The 22129-nt window shown below is 40.1% G+C and overlaps 1 protein-coding gene across 4 annotated transcripts in view; it reads right to left on the reverse strand.

The window, feature by feature from the left end:
* LSM14A (LSM14A mRNA processing body assembly factor) overlaps positions 1-18379 on the reverse strand; it is a 55589-nt gene extending 37210 nt beyond the window's left edge. For 2 of the 4 annotated variants that reach the window (XM_067718872.1, XM_067718870.1), the window contains exon 1: positions 18040-18377. In XM_067718872.1, coding sequence (XP_067574973.1) covers positions 18040-18160 — 121 coding nt within the window. In that variant the 5' untranslated portion in view covers positions 18161-18377. Of the gene's footprint in view, positions 1-18039 lie in introns of all 4 variants that reach the window. The other 2 variants (XM_067718871.1, XM_067718869.1) reach the window with 2 other exon arrangements.
* Positions 18380-22129: the final 3750 nt, after the last annotated feature.

The following is a 22129-nucleotide window of genomic DNA, read 5'->3' on the forward strand; positions in this document are numbered from 1 at the left end:
AAAACAATCCCACTTACAACAGCATCCAAAGGAATTTCTAAGAATAAATTTAACCAAGGAGGTAAAAAACTTGTACACTAACAATTACAAAATGTTGCTGAAAGAAACTGAAGACCTAAATAAATGGAAAGTCATCCCAGGTTCATGGATTGGAAGACTTAAGATTACAATGCTCCCCAAAGTGATCTACAGATTCAGTGCAGTCTCTATCAAAATTACAATGGCCTTCCCCCTTCCCCCAGAAATGGAAAAGCTAACTCTCAAATTTATATGGAACGTCAAGGGAGCCTGAATAGACAAAAGAATTTTGAAAACATTGGAGGACTCATACTTCCTGATTTCAAGATCTACTACAAAGCTACAGTAGTCAAAATAGTGTGGTATTGGCATAATGACAGACATATAGATTTATGGGATGGAATACAGAGTCCAGAAATAAACCCAAATATCTATGACCAATTAATTTTAGACAAGGGTCCAAGACTGTTCAACAGGGATAATAGAACAGTCTCTTCAAAAAATGTTCTGGGCTTCCCTGGTGGCGCAGTGGTTGAGAGTCCGCCTGCCGATGCAGAGGACATGGGTTCGTGCCCCAGTCCGGGAAGATCCCACATGCCGCGGAGTGGCTGGGCCCGTGAGCCATGGCTGTTGAGCCTGCGCGTCCGGAGCCTGTGCTCCTCAACGGGAGAGGCCACAACAGTGAAAGGCCCGTGTACAGCAAAAAAAATAATAAAAAAAAAAAAAATAATAAAAAAGTTCTGGGACAACTAGATAAATGTGAAAGAATGAGGGTGAAATCGTACCTTACTCCATATACAAAAATTATCCCTAAGTGGGTGTGATATTAAGATATCATAAGAAATACACACACATATATATATATATGTCTTTATCTCTAGCTCCTGGCCAGAGTGCCTAAAACTTCTGTAATTTCCTAAGAGATAAAGGTACTAAGAGCATCTTTTGCTCTAATGTTTGGTCTTTGACCTTGGCTTCTGACATAGAGCTCCTAAATCTCCTGGAATTTCCTGGGTGATATCAGAGCATCTTTTGCTCTAATGAGGAGACTCTTGGTGAACTCCTGGATAGCTTCAGGAAGGGGGCTGGACATCAGAAAGATGAAGCTATGATAAGGAGCTTGAAACTTTCAGCCTCACCTCCTACCCTCTAAGGAGGGAGAGGGACTTGAGATTGAGTTAATAATTGATCACGCCTATGTGATGAAGCCTCCATAAAAATCTGTAAACTATGGGGTTTGGAGAGCTCCCTGGTTGGTAAAGATGTGGAGGTGCTGGGAGGGTGATGTGCCTACAGAAGGCACGGAAGCTCGGCACCACTTCCCACATTTTACCCTCTACATCTCTTTCATCCGACTGTTCCTGAGTTGTATCCTTTTATAATAAACCAGTAATCTAACAAGTAAACTGTTTTCCTGAGTTCTGTGTGCTGTTCTAGAAAATGATCAAACCAAGGAAGGGGTTGTGGCAACCCCCAATTTATAACCAGTTGGTTAAAAATACAGGTCACAAGCTGGGCCTTGAGACTGCTGTGGGGAGTGGGTGGGGGGAAGTCTTATGGAACTGAGCCCTTAACCTGTGGTATCTGACGCTAACTTCAGATAGACGGTGTCAGAATTGAGTTAAATTGTAGGACACCCAGTTGGTGCCCAAGGAGTTGGAGAATTGATTGATGTGGGAACCCCCCCCCCCACCCACAATTTGGAAGCTAGAATGGAAGAGAAACACAGAATTTTTCTTTTAGTGGGTCAGTGACCTAAATATAAGAGCCAAAACTATAAAAATATTAAGAGAACATAGGAGCAATCTTTATGACCCTGAATTTGACAACGGATTCTTAGATTTGACACTAAAAGCAACAGCGACAGAAGAAAAAGACAGATGAATTGGACTTCATAAAAATTAAACCCTTCATAAAAATTAAACCCCTTCTTAAACAGTATTAAGAATATTAAAAGACAAGCTATGAAATAAGAGAAATGTTTGTAAGTCATATATAAGCGTTTAATATGTAGAATATATAAAGAACTCAACAAATTGTTAAAGACAAACAATCCAATTAAAAATGAGCAAAAACTTGGAGACACTTCTCAAAAGAAGATATACAAATAGCCAACAAGATCATGAAAAGATGTTTAATATCATAAGTCATTATGGAAATGCAAATCAAAACCAACATGAAATACCACTTCACAACTACCAGGATGGCTTTAGTAATAAAATCAGAAAATAACAAATATTGACGAGGATGTGGAGAAATAGGAATCCTTGCACACTGCTGGTAGAAATGTGAAATGGTGCAGCTGCTGTGGAAAATAGCTTGGTGGTTCCTCAAAAAACTAAACATATAATAACCAAATGACTCAGCAATTTCACTCATATATAAAAAACCTATGTCCACACAGAAATGAATGTTTCAAGTAGTATTATTCATAATAGTCAAAAGTTGGAAACTACCCAAATGCCCATCAACAGATGAACAAACTGTGTTTTTTACACACACACACACACACACACACACAACACACACACACACACATACACACAAACGAGTATTATCCAGCCATAAAAAGGAACAAAATGCTGATACAGGGCTTCCCTGGTGGCGCAGTGGTTGGGAGTACGCCTGCTGATGCAGGGGACACAGGGACACGGGTTCGTGCCCCGGTCCAGAAGGATCCCACATGCCGCGGGGCGGCTGGGCCCGTGAGCCATGGCCGCTGAGCCTGCGCGTTCGGAGCCTGTGCTCCGCAGCGGGAGAGGCCACGGTAGTGAGAGGCCCGTGTACCGCAAAAAAAAAACAAAAACCGAAAAACAAAATGTTGATACATGTTACAGCTAGAAAGAAGCTCCAAAGCATTATGCTAAGTGAAAGAAGACAGACACAAAAGTCACCTATTATACAATCCCTTTTATATAATATATCCAGAATGGGAAAAGCCAGAGAGACAGAAAGCAGATTAGTGGTTATTGAGGAAAGGCGGGGAAATGGGGAGGGAATTACTTAATGGGTAAGGGGTATTTTCCCAAGGTGATGAAAAAGTTTTGAAATTAAGGAGAGGTAGCGGTTACACAACACTGTGACTAAACTAAATGCCACTGAATCATACACTTTATAATGGTTAATTGTATGTTATATGAATTTCACATCAATAACATACACCGGGACTTCACTGGCAGTCCAGTGGTTAAGACTCTGTACTTCCACTGCAGGGGGCACGGGTTCAAGCCCTGGTCTTCCTGGTACGGAAACTAAGATCCCACATGCCACACGGTGAGACAAAACAAAAACAAAAACAAAAAACCACACACACACACATCCCTACAAATATAGCTGGTAAGAGAATACACAAAATGATAATAATAGTTGGATGAGAATGTTAAAACTAGGCGTGGTTGTCCTCTATATTCTCAACTTCATCATGTTGTTACCTTGCTTTAATAAGTATTCTAGTTTTTCTTATTCCCCAAACTAGAAAAGCCCAAATTTTAGGCCAGTGTTCAAAACAGGGGGAAGTAGGGAAAATACTTTTTTTTTCTACTAGTCTTAAAAGAATATAATCAATTCCCCACTCTGGCTACAAATAGCAAAGATTTATTAATAAAAATGTATGCCATGATACTCTTTTTTAAAAAAAGAGATAGGGTCAAAGTTCTGGCAAAATCATTTATCTAAAATATCTCTATCTCTAAATCAAGGCAAGCTCAAATATCACACTGTCAAACCTGGTTAACAGTATATTAACACCCATACCCATAGTCATAGTACATGACTACAGGGAAGAGCTATAGTGACCAAATTCCCAATACAATACGTCCATTATAAAATACCAAAGCTTTCTAAGTTTAAATGATAAATATGTCCATAGTCAAGTATGGTTACCATCCTCAAAATAACATTAATATTTTCCAAAAGCCTTAACTTTTTTTTTTTTAAGTCTTTACTGAATTTGTTACAATATTGCTTCTGCTTTATGTTTTGGATTTTCAGCCCCCCTGAGGCATGTGGGATCTTAGCTCCCTGACCAGGGATTGAACCTGCACCCCCTGCAATGGAAGGCGCAGTCTTAACCACTGGACCACCAGGGAAGTCCCAAGGCTTAACTTTTGGACACAAACTAAAAATTATAAATTAGGCTCTAATACTGACTGATGAAAAAGAAAAATAAGTCTGTTGAATACTAAAATGGGAGAGCAATAAACAAAAGGTTGAATCATTCAAGAAATGTCCAAAAGTTAGTTGCGAAACTAAGGCTAAGTTCAAATGGAAATCTAGAATAACATTTATAGTGTCGTTTTAAAAAATATATATTATTTTTTAATTAATTAATTAATTTATTTTTGGCTGCGTTAGGTCTTCACTGCTGCGCGCAGGCTTTCTCTAGTTGCGGTGAGCAGGGGCTACTCTTTGTTGCAGTGCATGGTCTTCTCACTGTGGTGGCTTCTCTTGTTGCAGAGCACGGGCTCTAGGCACATGGGCTTCAGTAGTTGTGGCTCACGGGCTCTAGAGCGCACGCTCAGCAGCTGTGGCACATGGGCTTAGTTGCTCCGCGGCATGTGCGATCTCTCCAGATCAGGGCTCGAACCCGTGTTCCCTGCATTGGCACGCGGATTCTTAACTACTGCACCACCAGGGAATTCCCCTGATGTAGTCTTAAAGTTAAAACTCCTGTCAAGTATCAGTTGTAAGACCTGGTCCCAGACACTTACCCAAACTTAAGTTCCAACCAAGCTCATTATTCTCCATACACGGAGCAGGTTTTCCATCCTCTACCAAAACTCCTCCCCACATCTGACCTATCCTAAATTTCAGCTTGGATACTACTTGTATTCCTCATGGTTCTCCAGAGAAACAGAACCAACAGGATGCACGTATACACACACAGACACAGAGAGATTTATTTTAAGAAATTGGGCTCATGTGAAAATCCCAAATGTGCAGAGTAGGCCAGCAGGCTGGAGACCTGGAAAAGAGTTGTGTTTGAGTCCAAAGGTGGTCTGCTGGCAGAATTCCTTCTTGCTCAGAGGAGGTCAGTCTTTGTTCTATTAGGGCCTTCAACTTGACTGGATGAGGCCCACCCACGTCCCACATCATGGAGAGTAAATATGCTTTACTTTAAAGTCCAGTAATTTAAATATTAATCTGGTTAAAAAAACACCTTCAGAAAGGTCCAGAATATTTGACCAAATATCTGGGCACTGTGGCCCAGCCAAATTGACACAACACTAGCCATCACACAACTCCACCAGTGATATTCCCAGATGGAAGTAACACATTCTTCCTCTAAAAATCACACAGTATTCTACCATTGGATATACCTACCTCTTCTAAAAGTGAAAGATCTTCAGGACAAAGATCTGTATCTTTGTTAACTACCACAGTATCTAACACAGTGCCCTACATATTGCTGACATTTGAATATTTCTTTTTTTTTTTAAACATCTTTATTGGAGTATAATTGCTTTACAATGGTGTGTTAGTTTCTGCTGCATAACAAAGTGAATCGGCTATATGTGTACATATATTCCCAAATCTCCCTCTTGCGTCTCCCTCCCACCCTCCCTATCCCACCCCTCTAGGTGGACACAAAGCACCTAGCTGATCTCCCTGTGCTATGCAGCTGCTTCCCACTAGCTATCTATTTTACATTTGGTAGTGTATATATATCAATGACACTCTCTCACTTCCTCCCAGCTTACCCTTCCCCCCCGGCCCGTGTCCTCAAGTCCATTCTCTATGTCTGCCGTCTTTATTCCCATCCTGCCCCTAGGTTCTTCATAACTTTTTTTTTTTTTTTTAGATTCCATATATATGTGTTAGCATACGGTATTTGTTTTTCTCTTTCTGACTTACTTCACTCTGTAGGACAGACTCTAGGTCCATCCACCTCACTACAAATAACTCACTACAAATAACTCAATTTTGTTTCTTTTTGTGGCTGAGTAATATTCCATTGTATATATGTGCCACATCTTCTTTAGCCATTCATCTGTCGATGGACACTTAGGTTGGTTCCATGTCCTGGCTATTGTAAATAGAGCTGCAATGAACATTGTTGTACATGACTCTTTTTGAATTATGGTTTTCTCAGGGTATATGCCCAGTACTGGGATTGCTGGTTTGTATGGTAGTTCTATTATTAGTTTAAGGAACCTCCATACTGTTCTCCATAGTGGCTGTATCAATTTACATTCCCACCAACAGTGCAGGAGGGTTCCCTGTTCTCCACACCCTCTCCAGCATTTATTGTTTGTAGTTTTTTGATGATGGCCGTTCTGACTGGTGTGAGGTGATACCTCATGGTAGTTTTGATTTTGAATATTTCTTGAATAAATTCTACAGTGGAAAAAGCTACTAAGTAAGCTATTTCCAAAATTGCTGAGCACTGTTTAATACCAAAGGAATTGAATTAAGTTACACAATAAACCTACTTAGAATAAAATGGGAAAATGACTATTTACAGCAAAAAGAAATAGCTGGACATCAATAGGATGGGCAAACAGAAAAAACAGCACATGGATTTAAAAGCTGCACTTGGTATTTTTTTTTCTCCTTCTGATATTTATCCTTAAGTACAGTTCTTGGTGCAAATCCAATATCCAATATTTATCCTTAAGTACAGTGCTTGGTGCAAATCCAGTATCATATATAAACTTTTGCTGAAACTATTTGAGATACTATATATTTGGAATAGCTGTTATATAAGGGTTTAATACAAGGTTTAATTATTTAAATATTAAAATATCTTCACTCATCAAGCTATCTCTCCAAAATGTACTACCCTACACAGACCCTGACAGCAGGACAGTAGTAAGCAGGCTCTGGATTTTTTTTACTTGGGCGGGGAGCTTTAAAAAATAAGATTCCACAGGCCTGGACTTTGAATCATACCACAGCCTGTCACCACAAACCTCCGCCTTCTGCACACCTGCACTTTCTCCTTTGGTTCATTCTTCACACTACTTTCCTTCTATTAGGGAATATTACTGCGCTGAATAAAAACATCTGTCCCCAGCCTCTGTAATCTCTTCCTGTACCCACTATATACTTGTCATCCCTAATAGAGACATTACTACTGACCTCTCCGCAATATTCTCAATCTCCTCAGCGCTGTCACATGCCAGTCACTGGTGACTCTAAGATAACAGAGTTCACAGCCCAGATGACTTTCCTCTCACCTTTTCAAACATATTCTTAAAACCAACTCCTTATCACTTAATTCTAAAAGTAAACTCCTGTTTGACTAAAAAGACTCCAAATGGTCTTGTCTTTTTCATTAATACATTTCATTATCTTCACTCATCTTCTCCCCTCTTCCCTGCAGTCTTGGGGGAAGTAAGATCCATACATTTCTTTTAACCCAATGTCATCTTCCACGATTATAGGTTTGAGACCTTGCTCAGTCTTACTTGCAACTTCACTTGCTTCCTCCTGTTGGATTACTAATACATGCAGATTTACTCAGACATATCTTTGCTCAACCATGAGAATTTCAGACTGAGCTCAAGGGAATAACGACTAGTGAGAATAAGAATTTAGAAAGAGTGCCATGAAGAGAGAATTGTAAAACCAGAAAGCAATTTGAAAATTTAGATGGTGATGCAAAACAACAGTAATAATGCAAAACACATAAATAAGGACCTCTTTGAAATTGTAGATCCTGAAACATTTCTATAAAGCACAGGATGGCAAAAGAAAATTTGTTTATACTTATTATTACTAATCTGAGAGAATAAAATATTCTCAATACTGTCTTAATTTATCATACTGTCTTTTCCTATTAAATGTCAAGTTCAACCACACATTTTCTGACCGAGGAGAATTTTCAGAAATAATAATTCTTTATGTGATCAACAGTTAATTTGCTATGCACAAGGGACACAAGGGGGGGAAAGATGCTGAGGTCTAGTAATGAAAGATAAGAAAAGCTTGATAAGCACAAAAAGAAAATAGAAGGTAAAACACGAACACAGAAGATGCAATGAACACTTCCTGACTAGGGTAATCAAGGAAGGCTTTGCAGGGGTGGTGATACTGAAGCAGAATCTAGGAGTATAAACCTGATTCCCTCCTGATCCATTCCCAATTTTGGTCAATAGGAACCATTATAGGTACCACCATTCGATTCCTCCCTGTTCCTTGTTCAATTCTTTAAAGGCCAACCCATTCTCCTAATTTCTCATGTATCTGCTCTTTCTTCTCTATTTTAACTAGTTTAGGTCTGTATTTCTTCTTTCCCAAACTCTTAAAATATTCCAACCGAACTCAATATTGTTCGCTCATATTGTCCCTCACCCCCAATTTTTGCACAATGCTGTCAGCATAAACTTCCTAAACCTGGACTCTGACACATCACTTTATTGGCCAAAAACTTTCCGTGGCTCCTTACAATCCACCAAGAAAACTCAGACTTGTTCGCATGTCATTCAAATGACAAACGGAATAAACAAAGGTAAATGTAGCAGTGGAAAGAAGCAAAATAAAAGGGGACGGAGTGCTTGAATCTGTCATCTGACACATTTTCCTTGGGACTTGAGCCTTCCAGAGCGGTTAGTCCTTCTCTTTCGTTTGTGATTTCATTATCAATCTGTTGCTTTGTTCCATTTCTTCAACAGCCATGTAAGAAGGAAGAACATTCCAGTCAAGAGAACCTTGTGAAAAGGCCACAAATCTGAAGGAACTTGACTGATCTGAAGACCTAAATGACAACTAGTGTGGTCCTACCTCAGGTGAGTTGCAAGGTGTTGTGGGTAAGGATAAGTCTTGGACTTTGTGTTGTAGTTGTCTCTGTTCACTTCCCTGACAGACTGCAAACTCCCTGTGACCAAGGATTGGACACTTCTTCCTAGATATCCTCTTCATGTGGCTAATTGTGACTATCTGTCAGGCCCTAACTTAGCTGCTGGGTCCTCAAGAACCTTGTCTCTGTTGCTCTCTTTTGTTTACTAGCACCTAGCATAGTGTTTAACATATAGTCATAGTAGGCGCTCAGTAATTCTCTTGAATGGATATAATAAGCACCAGGCAGATACAAGCTTCCCTTATGCCCCATGTGCTCCATGCTGTCTTTAGTGTGGTAGGTATCTCTGCTCCCATATGTGCTAAGGTTTCTCCAGAACCTCTAGTTTACCCTCACCAGAGAGCACCAGGGTTGGAAAGGAATGGCTATCCAGTTGTGTAAAATGCAAAAGGGGCTTTGGAAATCTGACCACTGTTGAAACAAATTTCAAGTTAATCTTCCAGTTTTTACCTCTATCTTACCTAATTACTATAGTCCTTGTTTCCATTGCACATAATGATGCCAATTCCTGAGACTTTTAGGAGTTTGGGTGCAAATCAGGTTTACTTCGTGGCTTTACCCACTGCCTACTTAGGCTGCAGCTTTCTAAGTACTGCTAAGAAGACATTTAAACTCATCCATTTGTTTTCAGCCTCCAAAATTTTGTGGCTGTTGTCTCCTTTCCAAATCTACTTTGTCCTTTATGGGTTTATGTCTTTAAAAAAAGGCCTTCTCATGTAGTTTTAGTAGGACTTATAAACAGGAAGAAAAAGTAGAAGCATGTCCAATCTGCAGTCTAAATTTAATCTTGACTCTCTAAGCTTGCTTTGTTGGGCATTCTTCCTTGTGGTTGGTTTTTCTATTTTAATCTTCCAAACATATAACCCACAGACAGAGATATAAAAATATTTCTAAGAGCAAATTAATTAATTAAAAATAAATGTATCCAATAGGAATTAAAAAACAAAACAAAAAACACCAGGGTGGAAGAAAAACTAATCTGAGAGTCAGACAGAGAGAGTAAATTTATTAGGTTACAGTAAATTTATTATGGTACAGATGAACCGGTTTGCAAGGCAGAAATAGAGACACAGATGTAGAGAACAAATGTATGGACACCAAGGGGGAAAAGCGGCAGTTGGAGGGGTGGGATGAATTGGGAGATTGGGATTGACATACATACACTAATATGTATAAAATAGATAATAAGAACCTGCCGTATAGCACAGGGAACTCCACTTCACTGTACAGTAGAAACTAACACAGCATTGTAAAACAACTATACCCCAATTTAAAAAAAAAAAGATTGTTTTTTCAAGATTTACAAGATCCACAGAGAACCACTCAGGAAAAAAACATGCCAGTGTGGCAACGTTTCTTAACTCAAGAATAAAGCTTCCAGAGAGAAAAGTGACTGAGAATCAGACTGGCATCAGCAACACCAGCATGTGAGAACACAACATTCCAATAACTTCAAAGCTCCATAGAAAAAAAATTCTGAATTTGTAACAATATAGCCAGCCAATCAAGTAATCAACAAAAAGATAGGTTCACTAAGAAAATTTTCCACCCACACATCCCCCCACCCCTGCCCTGCAATACTAGGGGAAAAAGAGAGTCAACTAAGAGGTCAACTTGTAAACAAGAAACAGGAATCCCTGAATGTCTCTGAATAGACTGGTGAGAGATAATGGAACAGAGTAAAGCGGTAGAGGTTGTAAGAAGTAAAATTCTGCATATATTTTGAAATTAGAGCTGACAGGATCAGAAACACGTATGAGCTGTGAGAGGCAGAGAAATTAAGGATGACTCAAAGGTTTTTGATCTTACCAACTAAAAGAATAAGTTGTCATTCGATTAGATGGAGAAACAGGTTTGGGACATGCTGAATGGGAGATGCCTAGTAGACATCCTTCCAGGTGGAGATGTTAAGGAGGCAGATGGATATACAAGTCAGGAGTTCAGAGGAGGGGTACAGGTTGGAAATAACAGTAATCTATAGATAGTATTTGAAGTCATGAAGAGAAGAGTCATCAAGAGAAGAGTGCAGATGATAAAATAAGGAAATAACTTGTAAACAACAGAAAAGAAAAAAGAGAGAGGAGAGGGAGAACGAGAGAGTGAAGTTACGAACTAAGCCCTGGCATGCTCCAACATTTGGAGGTTTAGGAGTTGAAGAATCAGCAAAGGAGACTGAGATGCAACCAGTGAGGTATTAGAGAAAACTAGGATAACATCAAGTGAAAAAACTGTTACAAGAAGAGATCAATTGTGCCATATATTGCTGATCAGTCAAGTAGACTGAGAATAGGAACCAACCACTGAATTTAGCAACATGGAAGTCTTTGGTAACCTTAATGTAGACAACTCCTTCAAGGAGTTCTGGTGCAAAGGGAAGGGGAGAAATGGGGCAGTAGATAACAAAGAAGAACTGCATTAAGAGTAATGCTTTTTTGTTGTTGCTGTTTTTAAGATGGGTGAAATAACAGCATATCTGTGAGTAGACAGGAAGGATCTGGTAGAAAAAGAAAAACTGAATACATAGGAGAGAGAGAGTAGAGAACTGCTAGAGCGATGTCTTTGAATCATCAAGAAGGGATGAAATCTTGCACAAGTGGAAGGGTGGCCTTAGAGAGAACAGTTTATCTATATTGACCAGAGAAAAGGAGAGGTTTGGGGCAGATGCAGGTAACTAGGTACATGTGGGATGAGTTGATAAAAATTCTCTTCTGTTTGCTGTTCTCTTCTCAATTAAATAGGAAGCAAGGTTCACAGGCTGAAAGTGAAGATGGGGGAAGAGGTGGTGGAAGTCTGAGGAAAACAAGGAATGGAATAGTCATGCAGAAAAATGGAACGAATGGACTATGGAAATACAGTATATATATATGGGAAGTAGCCATGACCGCTGGGCTTAGTGAACATAAACGTACAGTGAAATTGGCCAGCATGTCTGTGTTGACACTTGTACAAGAAAGTGGGAGAGGGAAAGGGGGATTGATAGTATATGCTCTGTACTGACTGTAACAACTCCTTGTGGAATTAAAGCAGGAAGTAAAGTTATGAGGGGAGTGTGGGGCAGTGAAAGGTAGTAAGATCAACAGACTATAGACTACAATAGATCTGAATGACTGATGGAGTTCGGGTACCTAGAAAAAGATGGAGACAGTGGTTGGAAATAACACTGAGATAGCTACTCTCTGTCAAGCACCTACAATAAAACAGTTAACTTTTTTTTTTTTTTTTTTTGCGGTATGCGGGCCTCTCACTGCTGTGGCCTCACAGGCTCCGGACGCGCAGGCTCAGTGGCCATGGCTCACGGGCCCAGCCGCTCTGCGGCATGTGGGATATTCCCAGACCGGGGCACGAACCCGTGTCCCCTGCATCAGCAGGCGGACTCTCAACCACTGCGCCACCAGGGAAGCCCAACAGTTAACTTTTGATATTATCTCATTTAATTCTGAGAATGACTCTGAAAGATGGGCGTTATTATCCTTATTTAAAAGATGGAAGTTAAAGCTAACGTTAAATTACTTGTCCAAGGTCAAAGAGCTACTAAGTATTCCAACTGGCCTTTTGGGTCACATTTTCTTTCAGAAACGAACACCTCACAAAACTAGAATAAAATCCTTGTGAATAAAATATTTTACAGACTAACTCACACTTTATCCATTAAAAAAACGTACTTCAAGGATATCCAGTTTTTAAAATGGCTAACTGAAGTATTACTTTAAAGCATCATAAATAAAAGGTAAATTGTTTCCATAGAAAACACCTTCTATCATGGAGTAATAAATTCAAGTTAAACTATCTACAGTTACTGCTATTATTACTTTGGCACTGAGTTAAATATAAAATTCTTGCTATGTGTCATGCACAGGTAAGATCTCTTTACTCTTAATATTTCCTTCCTTCTACTATTATTTTCTTCAGGCTTTACGTTGTTTTCTTTACTTCTGATTCAGAAAGTCATGGCTTATTTTACTCCACTGGAAAATGTACAGTTAGTTTTTGGCACTTGACCCGAGACTCCCAGAATTACCAAGAATTTCTGCGGACTATGTATGCAACAACAACAAACTGTTTCCAAGGCTCCAAGTTCTGGCAACCTCACTAAATAGGACGACCAAAAGAAATCGCAGCATTAAGTTTCACTGGATCTTTGCTGTTCTAGGTAGTGATTTTGTGAATTGCTAGATTTGGATCTCCAACTCATGCGAGAATGCAAGAAATCAATAAAGCACTTCACAGGCATTTCATCCATCATACAAAACTCTCCCACTCTCTGAAGTTTATGACTATGTGGCTAATCAACAGTCAAGAAGTAGGTAAGCTATGCCAATGGGCAAGACTTAGCAGATGAGTAAGGAAATAATCCATTGCCAATTTACCCACTTTTATATTCCTCCACCAGTCACTTGATTTTAAAAACAAATCATTTTAAAAGCAGCTGGCTTATATAATCATTCTTCTTCACAAAGTCTCTTTTCCTAATTCAGTGGCAACCTGGTTTTCACTTGAGGGGTATATTATCCAGGTACAGCTAACTAAATATATGTTACATAAGAATTTCATTTAATTTTATTTAAATACTTTTAAAATCTACGTATATAATGCTTATAGGAAATGTAAACTTCCTCCAACTTTGAGATTCCCATAATTAGAAACCTTCAATAACTACAAGTATCCTTTTCATTTATTCAAATATTTATCAAGGGTCTGCTATGTGCCAGGCACTATTCCAGGTACTGAGGATAGAGCAATGAATGAGACAAAACTCTCTGCCTTCACGAAGCTTCCATTCTGTGCGAAATCTCTTAGTATCCAGGATCTAGTATGTGTCTGGGCGTCATATTCACAAACACAGGTGCAAATACAATTGGAAGTATCCCACAAACTATTGATGCATGTCATCACTTTGCAATTCCCTCAAATGTCCTGAACTGATTCTTCTCTTAAATTTTAAATGAAAACTATAATTGAGCTTGAGTCATAAGGTGAAACTCTGTCTCCCCAACAATGTCATTTGAATCATGTCATAATATTTTTTCCTCTTATATCCCTATTCTCCAAAATTTCTTACTGTTGGGGGAGGGAACATACCTATGTATTTTAATTTTAAAGAGAGATACAATTGTGAACATGGAATTTGGAGATATCCCCAAGAGACTTCTATAAGATTAATAAACTAAAATGCTAATTAACTTCCATTTATTCATTCATTTAATAAATATTCATTCATCCCAGGAGCTCAGACTCTACGTGGGGAGCGAAGGTGGAGACAATAAACACATGCAAATAAACAAAGATGATTATGTGTAGGTCATGATCAGTATTAGGAAGAAAAAAAACGCAGAGCTATGACAAAGACTATAAGAAACAAACTACAGCCCAGGTTATCTACTAACATACTTAGACCTACATTAAAGTCTTTCTAGGTTGCCTTTAAAACTTCCTGACATTGATTTAGAAGACTGAGTATTAAAGTTCATCAAACTTACCTCAATTTCACTTTATAGAACTAGAGCTAGTCTGTGAAATCTCTAGCAGAAAATAAAAGACATCACCCATTCAGCAGTACCTCTGGGATTGGGCTTTTGATTATATACAGTGTGACCATACAATTTATTATCCAAACTGCAACATTTTCAAGAGAGAAAAGGGATGTTTTAACCATTATGCCAGAATAACAGGCACAAACAAGGACTTTCCACGAGGGCAAACCAGGCCATATGGTCACCCTAATTACATACTACATCAAGCAGAAATAGTCCAAAATTTCAGGACTATTTTATAGTTCCAGATGGATTTAAATTGTAAGTAACATCCAAGTAAAGAATCTAAATTATAATCTGGATCATATAAGCCAAGTGATGCCCTTACTAAATTTAAAGATTTAAATACCTCACAATATATACAAAATTAATTACAGGCGTATTATAGACCTAAATGCGAAAAGGCAAAATAAAAAAGTTTTGAAAAGATAATCAAAGTAACTCCATGACTTGGGATAGGGAAAAACTCCTTTAAAAAAAAGGAAAAGAAACACTAGCCATAATGGAAAAGAGTGATAAACATGTCTACATTAAAAGAACTTCTATTCACCAAAAGAAACCATTAAATGGGAAAAGATACTTGTAACAGATACATCCAGCAAAGGATTCATATTCTAAATATTGAACTCTAGAAAAAAACATGCAATTCAATAGGAAAATGGGCAAAAGATTTCAAAGGCACTTCACGAAAAGATGAAATCCAAATGACCAAGATATGAAAAGGTGTTCACCTCATTAGTAATCAGGGAGATTAAAACCAGGTACAAATACATACCCACCAGATTGGATAGAACGAAAACATAAAATACCTTATACTAAATATTATTGTTGAAGGATGTGGAACAACTATAACTTTCATATACTGTACTAATAATTGAAATAAAAACTAGTAAACAACTACTTTGGAAAACTGTTTGTCATTATCTAATAAAGACACACAATCCCCATGATCCTGCAATTCAAAGTATACACCATAAAGAAAATTACGTAAACATGCATCAGTAAACTCAAACACAAATGTTCACAAAGGCATTGTTCATAATTGCCAAAAACTGTAAACAATTTAAACAACTGCAGAATATCCAAAACAACTGCAGAAATAAACATATCATATGCATGATGGAATACTATCTCCCAACAAAAGCCAAAATAAATATATACAAGATGATTCCATTTATATAAAGTTCAAACACGGACAAAACTCTATCATTCAGAGATGTAAACTTAAGTGATAAAACTATGAATGTCAGAATAACATTTATATCTAGTTTAAGAGGGTAGTAGTTGATGGGAAGATGCAGGGGGTGGAAGGCTTGTGGGATGTTGACAATGCCTGTCTTACCCTGGATGGTAGTTACAAGGATCTTTGTTTAAAGATCTTTGTTTATCTACTTATCTTTTCAACATGTGTGGTTATATTTCACAATAAGAAAAAAAAAAAAAAAACAGCTCCCTAGAGAGGAAAAAAATTAACATCCTAAAAAGAATTCTAAGAATGTTAAAGAGATTAACTCACTCCATAGCTTAAAAACAGTTAACAAGGATCTCTAAATCCAAATACACACTGTATTCTAAACATACAGTATTCTAAAATCCATGAATAAACTTCTGGCTTCAATCTGTTATACTGCCACTCTTCATCCAAATTTTGAAAAAGGTGGAATTTCAGATATCAAATTACTCAATAAGTCATGTAAATTCTAAAATTTTAAGACCAAACACCCCACTTCTAATTTTGAAATTTGAAATAAGTGCCCGGTTGTTGACTGGACAGTTATAAAGTAGTTTTAGATTAGATACCGCTAGGTAGAATAATATCAAGATTTGATAACTCCAATTTTTTGCAAACACAAATTCCCAAACCTCTGTTACACATTAAATAACTCAGATTTCTTAAGAAAAAAGAATATATTATGTATGTGGGGTTAAATATCAAAGCCATAAGTAGAGACATAAATTCAATGATTAAAAAAATATTTTCATTGCTGTACTTATATAACATATTTATCAAGTCATGATAAAACAGACAAATTATGTTTTGCATATGATTTTAACTATTACAGACTAACAAAATGTTCACTGACCCTAGAAGCTGTTGAAAGGATAATTTGTAAAAATGTGGATCGTTATTAAAATACAGACTTTTTAGGTTCTTGCATAAAAGAGTATACAGATTTTTTTTAAAGACTGAAATGAATACATTAGCAATCTTTACAATGTACAGATTTTTTTCTTTGTGAGGAGTGAAGGAACTGGCAAGACACCTTAAAATTCAGATTAGGTAAAACAATGCCTTTTTAAAAAGCTATTAAACCACTTTAAAGAGAAATACTGTCTTCAGCTTGTATGTGGCTCTCACCAAGAACTGTAGAGGACCTTTTCCACAATTTCACAAAATCATAAAAATTAAAACATTATACAGCTAAATATGCACGCGGGGGGGTCGGTGAGAGGGGAGAGGAAAGAAAATTAAGATAAAATAATTTAAGGCTCCCTACCCAGATATAAGATTTGTCCCAACACGAGTGCTATTAAAAAGGATGTACCAGAGAATCCAAAAAAAATGTCACTAAATACTTGCGTGATACCGCGAAATGACTCTCCTGGGTCAAAGATTAATCTTTTTTAAAAAACTAGATTTAGAAAATATTTTTCCTATCGCCGTACCTCTCTCCTTACCATGCTATTCATTCTATAACTCTACCATGTGCTGCGAAAATTATCAATACCTTAGTTATCTTGCTTCCCTCTCCTAAGTGTTCCAAAAACTTGTGAGGTTTCTTTCAAGATCAGGAGCTAAAGTTTATTTTCTTCCTGGTTTCCCGGCGGAGCTAAAGCCCAGACGTGTAAACGGAAACAAAACCCAGAAGACTGTGGCGATGCTAAATATTTGGGGGAGAACAGCTTCCTCCCCGACCCCAGAACTCTGTCCCAGGGAGCCTGCACGGGGGTCGGTCAGCGCCCACTGACCACTCAGATCTGCCTTGTGAACAAGGGTCCCGGAAAAAGCTTGAACACTTCTTTCCCCCGAGCTTCCAGAAACAAGGCCGAAACGAGAGCAGCAAACATTTTTAAAGAGATGGTTGCACAACAGGTTTGGAGAAGGATTCCGGTCTAACAGGTAAATACCACACAGGAGACAAGTGGGATGTGATCTGTTCCATGGTACCAATGGCATTTCGAGACCGTCTGCGTCGCAGAGGAAATCCAAAGTTTGGGCACATCACTTACAGTTCACCTGAGGGATATGCAGCGAATTGAAATTAAGAACGCGAGAAAATGGGTGCCGGAGAATCAACAAATCAGCACTTTAAACTAAGACTAGGCGGAAAAATTCTTTGACTACTCAGGCTTTGTTTGATGCTAAGACCGAATTTCGGAGTTGGAAGACGCGTATCTCCGTGTTCTTCGGCCCGTTCTCGGACTTCAGGGCCGCCGTGCCCGCCCAGCTCCCGGTCCTTAGTCCCCGGATTGAAGGCGCGGACCTTGGGGCAGAAGCCTGGGAGCCCGGGGAAGGCCGCGGCCCGGCCCAGCCCGCGACGCCTGGGCCCGGAAGGAGGGAAGGGGGCGGCCCCGCTCGGGAGGACGGCGCAGGGAGTAGGGAGGGAGCGAGGAGGTCGCGGGCCGAGAGCCGGGCGCAACCCCGAGCGCCCGGCCCGGCTCCACACCCAGAGGCCCGCCCCGGCGTACCTTTGGCGAGAGCTACGGTAGAGTTCTCGGTGTCGATAGTGTAGAGGATGCCCTCGTAGCGGATCTCCGCCTTGGAGATAAGGCTAATCTTGCTGCCGATGTAAGGGGTGCCCCCGCTCATGGCGCCGCCGCCGCCGCCGCTCCCGGCCGCTCGCAGAGAGGCAGATCCCGCGCCGCTGTGGCCGCTCAGCACGCCCGCTTGCTCCGTAGGCGCCTACAGCAGCCGCCTCAGATCCAACATGGCGGCAGCGCCGGCTCCACTACCCTCCCCCAGCCTCCCGCCCTCAAGCCCCGGCGCGGCGGCTGCAGCGGCGGCTGCGGCGGCGGCGGCTGCGGCGGCAGCACCAGCGGCGGCGGCGCGAGGCATGCTGGGCCGGGGAGGCCGCGCTCTCGCGAGACTCGGCCGGCTGTGGGCGGCTTCGTACGCATTGGCAGCCTCAGTAGTTATAGCTTCGCTGCTTGATCTGATCTGTCGCTACCGTGCCCGCGCGGCCTGAGAGGACATTCACGGAGAGGCCAAGTTCCTCGGGACGCGACGACACTGTGGGCTGGAGTGGCGGCGCGCGCGATCCTCTTGACCTCAGCTGCGGCTTCCGCCATTTCCAGACCCATTGTATCTTGTCCTGAGGCCGGTGTCATTGCAAAAGAGGATCCCTCCACCTGGAAAGTTTCCAACCCGCCTCCAAGCTCCTGGTGAGCCTCTTTAAGACCCAGGCACTTCGTCTTTGAGGCAGCTGCGCCCCTCATGGAACCCTCATGGCCCCATTACAGCATGTTACCTAGCGAGTCTCCCCTCTTCTTCCCTTCGCTGCTTCTGGAGGTGGGATTCTGTCCAGCACTTTCAGATTGCCTCATCCAGGCTCATTGCTTTCAATGCCATTGCACACAGACCAATCCCAAGTGTTTGTCTGCAGTTTTGTTCAGTCCTGTGAACTCTGGATTCATATAAGCCATAGCCTTGTTAACTAAAAAAAAAAAAAAAGCACAACCTAAAGGTTGAGAATTGTGTTTTATTTCGGGATTTTGCTGAGGATTTAAGCCTGGAGACAGCCTCTGATATAGCTCTGAGGGCCTACTGGGAAGAGGTAAGGGAGGAGCCAGGATATATAGGAGTTTTTGAAAAAACGAAAACAAAATAACAACCCAGGTAGCCTAACATCAAAAGATTACTCTTAACTGAAGAAAAACCAGACATCTCAAGTTAATGAATTTACCACCTTTCTATGTACGGGAAGATGTAAGAGTCTGGGCTCATTGAAATCATTCTTTTGATATGCACCTTAACTATCTAGGGTTAGTAAACTGTTTTTCTCCGTCCTGAACCCCCTCAGGGTGCACAGTTGGGGGTGGCTACTGTGACTGACGGCTTGATAGCTGTAAAATCCTTATGTTTACTTATACGGCAGGGGACGTCCACAGCCTCTTCAGCATCAGCATCTCCAGCTGAATGTCGCTAATTGGCAACTTTGTGTGTCCGAAGCCATAATCCCGATTTCCCCTGTAAACCCAACCTTTCCACTCAACTGTTCACGCCCACATCTGTTCTGACTGCAAAATCATGTTCATTTCACATACAGAATATATCCTGAATCTGAGCACTTCTCACCATCTTCACCCCTACCCTACAATAAGCCACCCTTACTCTGGCCAGAATTATTGCAGTAGCCTCCTAAAAGGTCCTTCTACCTTTGCCCGTGTCCCCAATAGTTTATTCTCAACACAGCAGCCAGAGGGATCTTGTTAAAAAATCTAAGTCAGATCATATTCCTCCTCTATTCAATACTCCTCTCCCAAGTGATCTCATATCACACAAAATGAAAGCCAGACTCCTTACTTTGGCCTATAAGGACGTACATGATTTAGTCCCTTGTTACCTCACTTCACCATTCTGTTCTAGCCACTCCTTTTTCACCCAGAACTTTCCCACTTTATTCAGATCTCTACTCAAGTGTCACCTCTAGAGATGACTTTCCTTACTGTTTTGTTTAAAATAATACCACCTAGGACTTCCGTGGCGGTCCAGTGGTTAAGACTCTGCACTTCCACAGCAGGGGGCACGGGTTTGATCCCTGGCTGTGGAACTAAGATCCTGCATGATCCCATATGCTGCATGGTGTGGCCAAAAAAAAAAAAAGATAAAATAATACCACCGTCAACACTTTACATACCCTTACTCTGCTTGCTTTTTCTTCATATCTCCCTCCAATATCTCTAATTATTTGTGTCTTTCTCCTTCACTAGAATGTAAACGTTTTGAGACAGGGATGTGACTTTGGTCACTGCTATATGATCAGAACCTAGTACAGAGCCTGGAACAGAGGAGCTTTTCAGTAAATTGGATGAAGTTGGATAAAGGCAGAGCACAGGCAGGATGTCTGGTGAGCTGAGCAAACAAATGGTGAGAAGCCTGGCAATAAAGAGAGGGAAGCAGGAGAGAAGACTAGAGGCTGTGTTGGGTCTGGTGCACAATAGCTTCAAAGGAAGGCTGTGAAATACCTGCTTCAGTACAAAGTCCCTGCCAGGGAGTTGAACTCTTATTTCTGTTCTTTCCTCCCCCTTCCAGGCCTGGAACCCAGCTTATCTTCTCATGCTTCTTCAGTGAGCTCATGCTGTTCCATATATAAGCTGATTCCCAAATTTACATCTTCACGCCAGATCTCCTGATTTCCAGGGTCGCACTAACTACGTACTTACTAGATGCAGTTGCTTGGGTGTCCCTCAGGCACTTCCAATTCAACATGTTCAAAATTATCTGCATCTACTCCCCTCCATCCCAAAAATAAACCTGCCCTTTATCCATGCTCCCTGGCCCTATCACTGGCCCCAGGACTCACTCAGGTGTCCAGTCTTGAAACCAGAGTCCTTATCTGGCTACATGTAATCAATCACCAGTCTTGGTGATTCCAGTTTATGTTTTTCAATTCATAGTTTCCTGCACCCTAGGGCACCAGGAACTGTGCATAAATGCAGCTGATCAGTGTGGTAGTCCATAGTGTATTATGCATGTGAATCTCTAACTTAGGTGCTAGAAAAAGGTTGAGAAGGTGACAACTTTCACTACCATTGCTTCTGAAAACCGAAATCTCATGTTGCTCCCCTGCTTAAGACCATCAGTGATTTCTGGTAGCCTACAGAAACAAACAAACAAAACTACTTCTCCATTGAATGTTTTCAGCAATAGAAACTCTAGAATTTATACATTGGAGGGCTTAAGGAGAGGCAATCAAGTTGAAAGAGGAAATGAAAAGGATGGGAGGCTTGTCCGAAGCTATGTTTCTAGCTGGTACACTGTTTTGTTTTTTTTTTTACATTTGTGTTTGCTTGGTGAGGCTGGGGAGTGGCTGATGGAGAATATGGGAGAAATAGACTTCTGCCACTCACCATCTTTTGGTGTGGCCACAGTTATTCACTGTAACTCCCAACATACTCTCTGCATGCCTTAGGCTCTGGCCACACTGAATTCATTGCTTATCAGAACATATGTATCACTCTGCCACTTCTAACCATTCTTTCATCTCCTGTTTGATATGAAAGACTCTCTATTCCATCTCCTCTTGACAGGCAAGATTCAAAGTCACCCTCACAGTATAGATAAAAATTAGCTCAGAATAGATCAAAGACCTAAATGTAAGAGCTAAAATTATAAAGCTCTTAGAAGAAAACATTGGGGTAAATCTTCTTGACCTGGATTAGGCAGTAGTTTCTTGGCTATGCCACAAAAAGCTCAAACAACCAAAGAAAAAATAGTTAACTTAGATTTCGTAAAAATTAAAAACTTCTGTGCTTCAAAGGACATTATCAAGAAAGTGAAGAGACAACTCACAGAATGGGAGAGACTATTTGCAAATCATAGATCTGATAAGAGATTCAGAATATATAAAGAATATATTGATATAAAGAATTCTTAAAACTAAAAGAAATTAAAACATTAAATTAAAAAACACAAATTAAGTTGCCCAATTAAAAAATGTGTAAACCATAATGGAAAAGAATATAAAAAAGAATGTATATATATATGTATAGCGGAACCACTTTGCTGTACAGCAGAAATTAACACAACATTGTAAATCTGCTATACTTCAATTAAAAA

The sequence above is a fragment of the Pseudorca crassidens genome, chromosome 20 (assembly GCF_039906515.1).
Source record: "Pseudorca crassidens isolate mPseCra1 chromosome 20, mPseCra1.hap1, whole genome shotgun sequence".
Lineage (NCBI taxonomy): Eukaryota > Metazoa > Chordata > Mammalia > Artiodactyla > Delphinidae > Pseudorca > Pseudorca crassidens.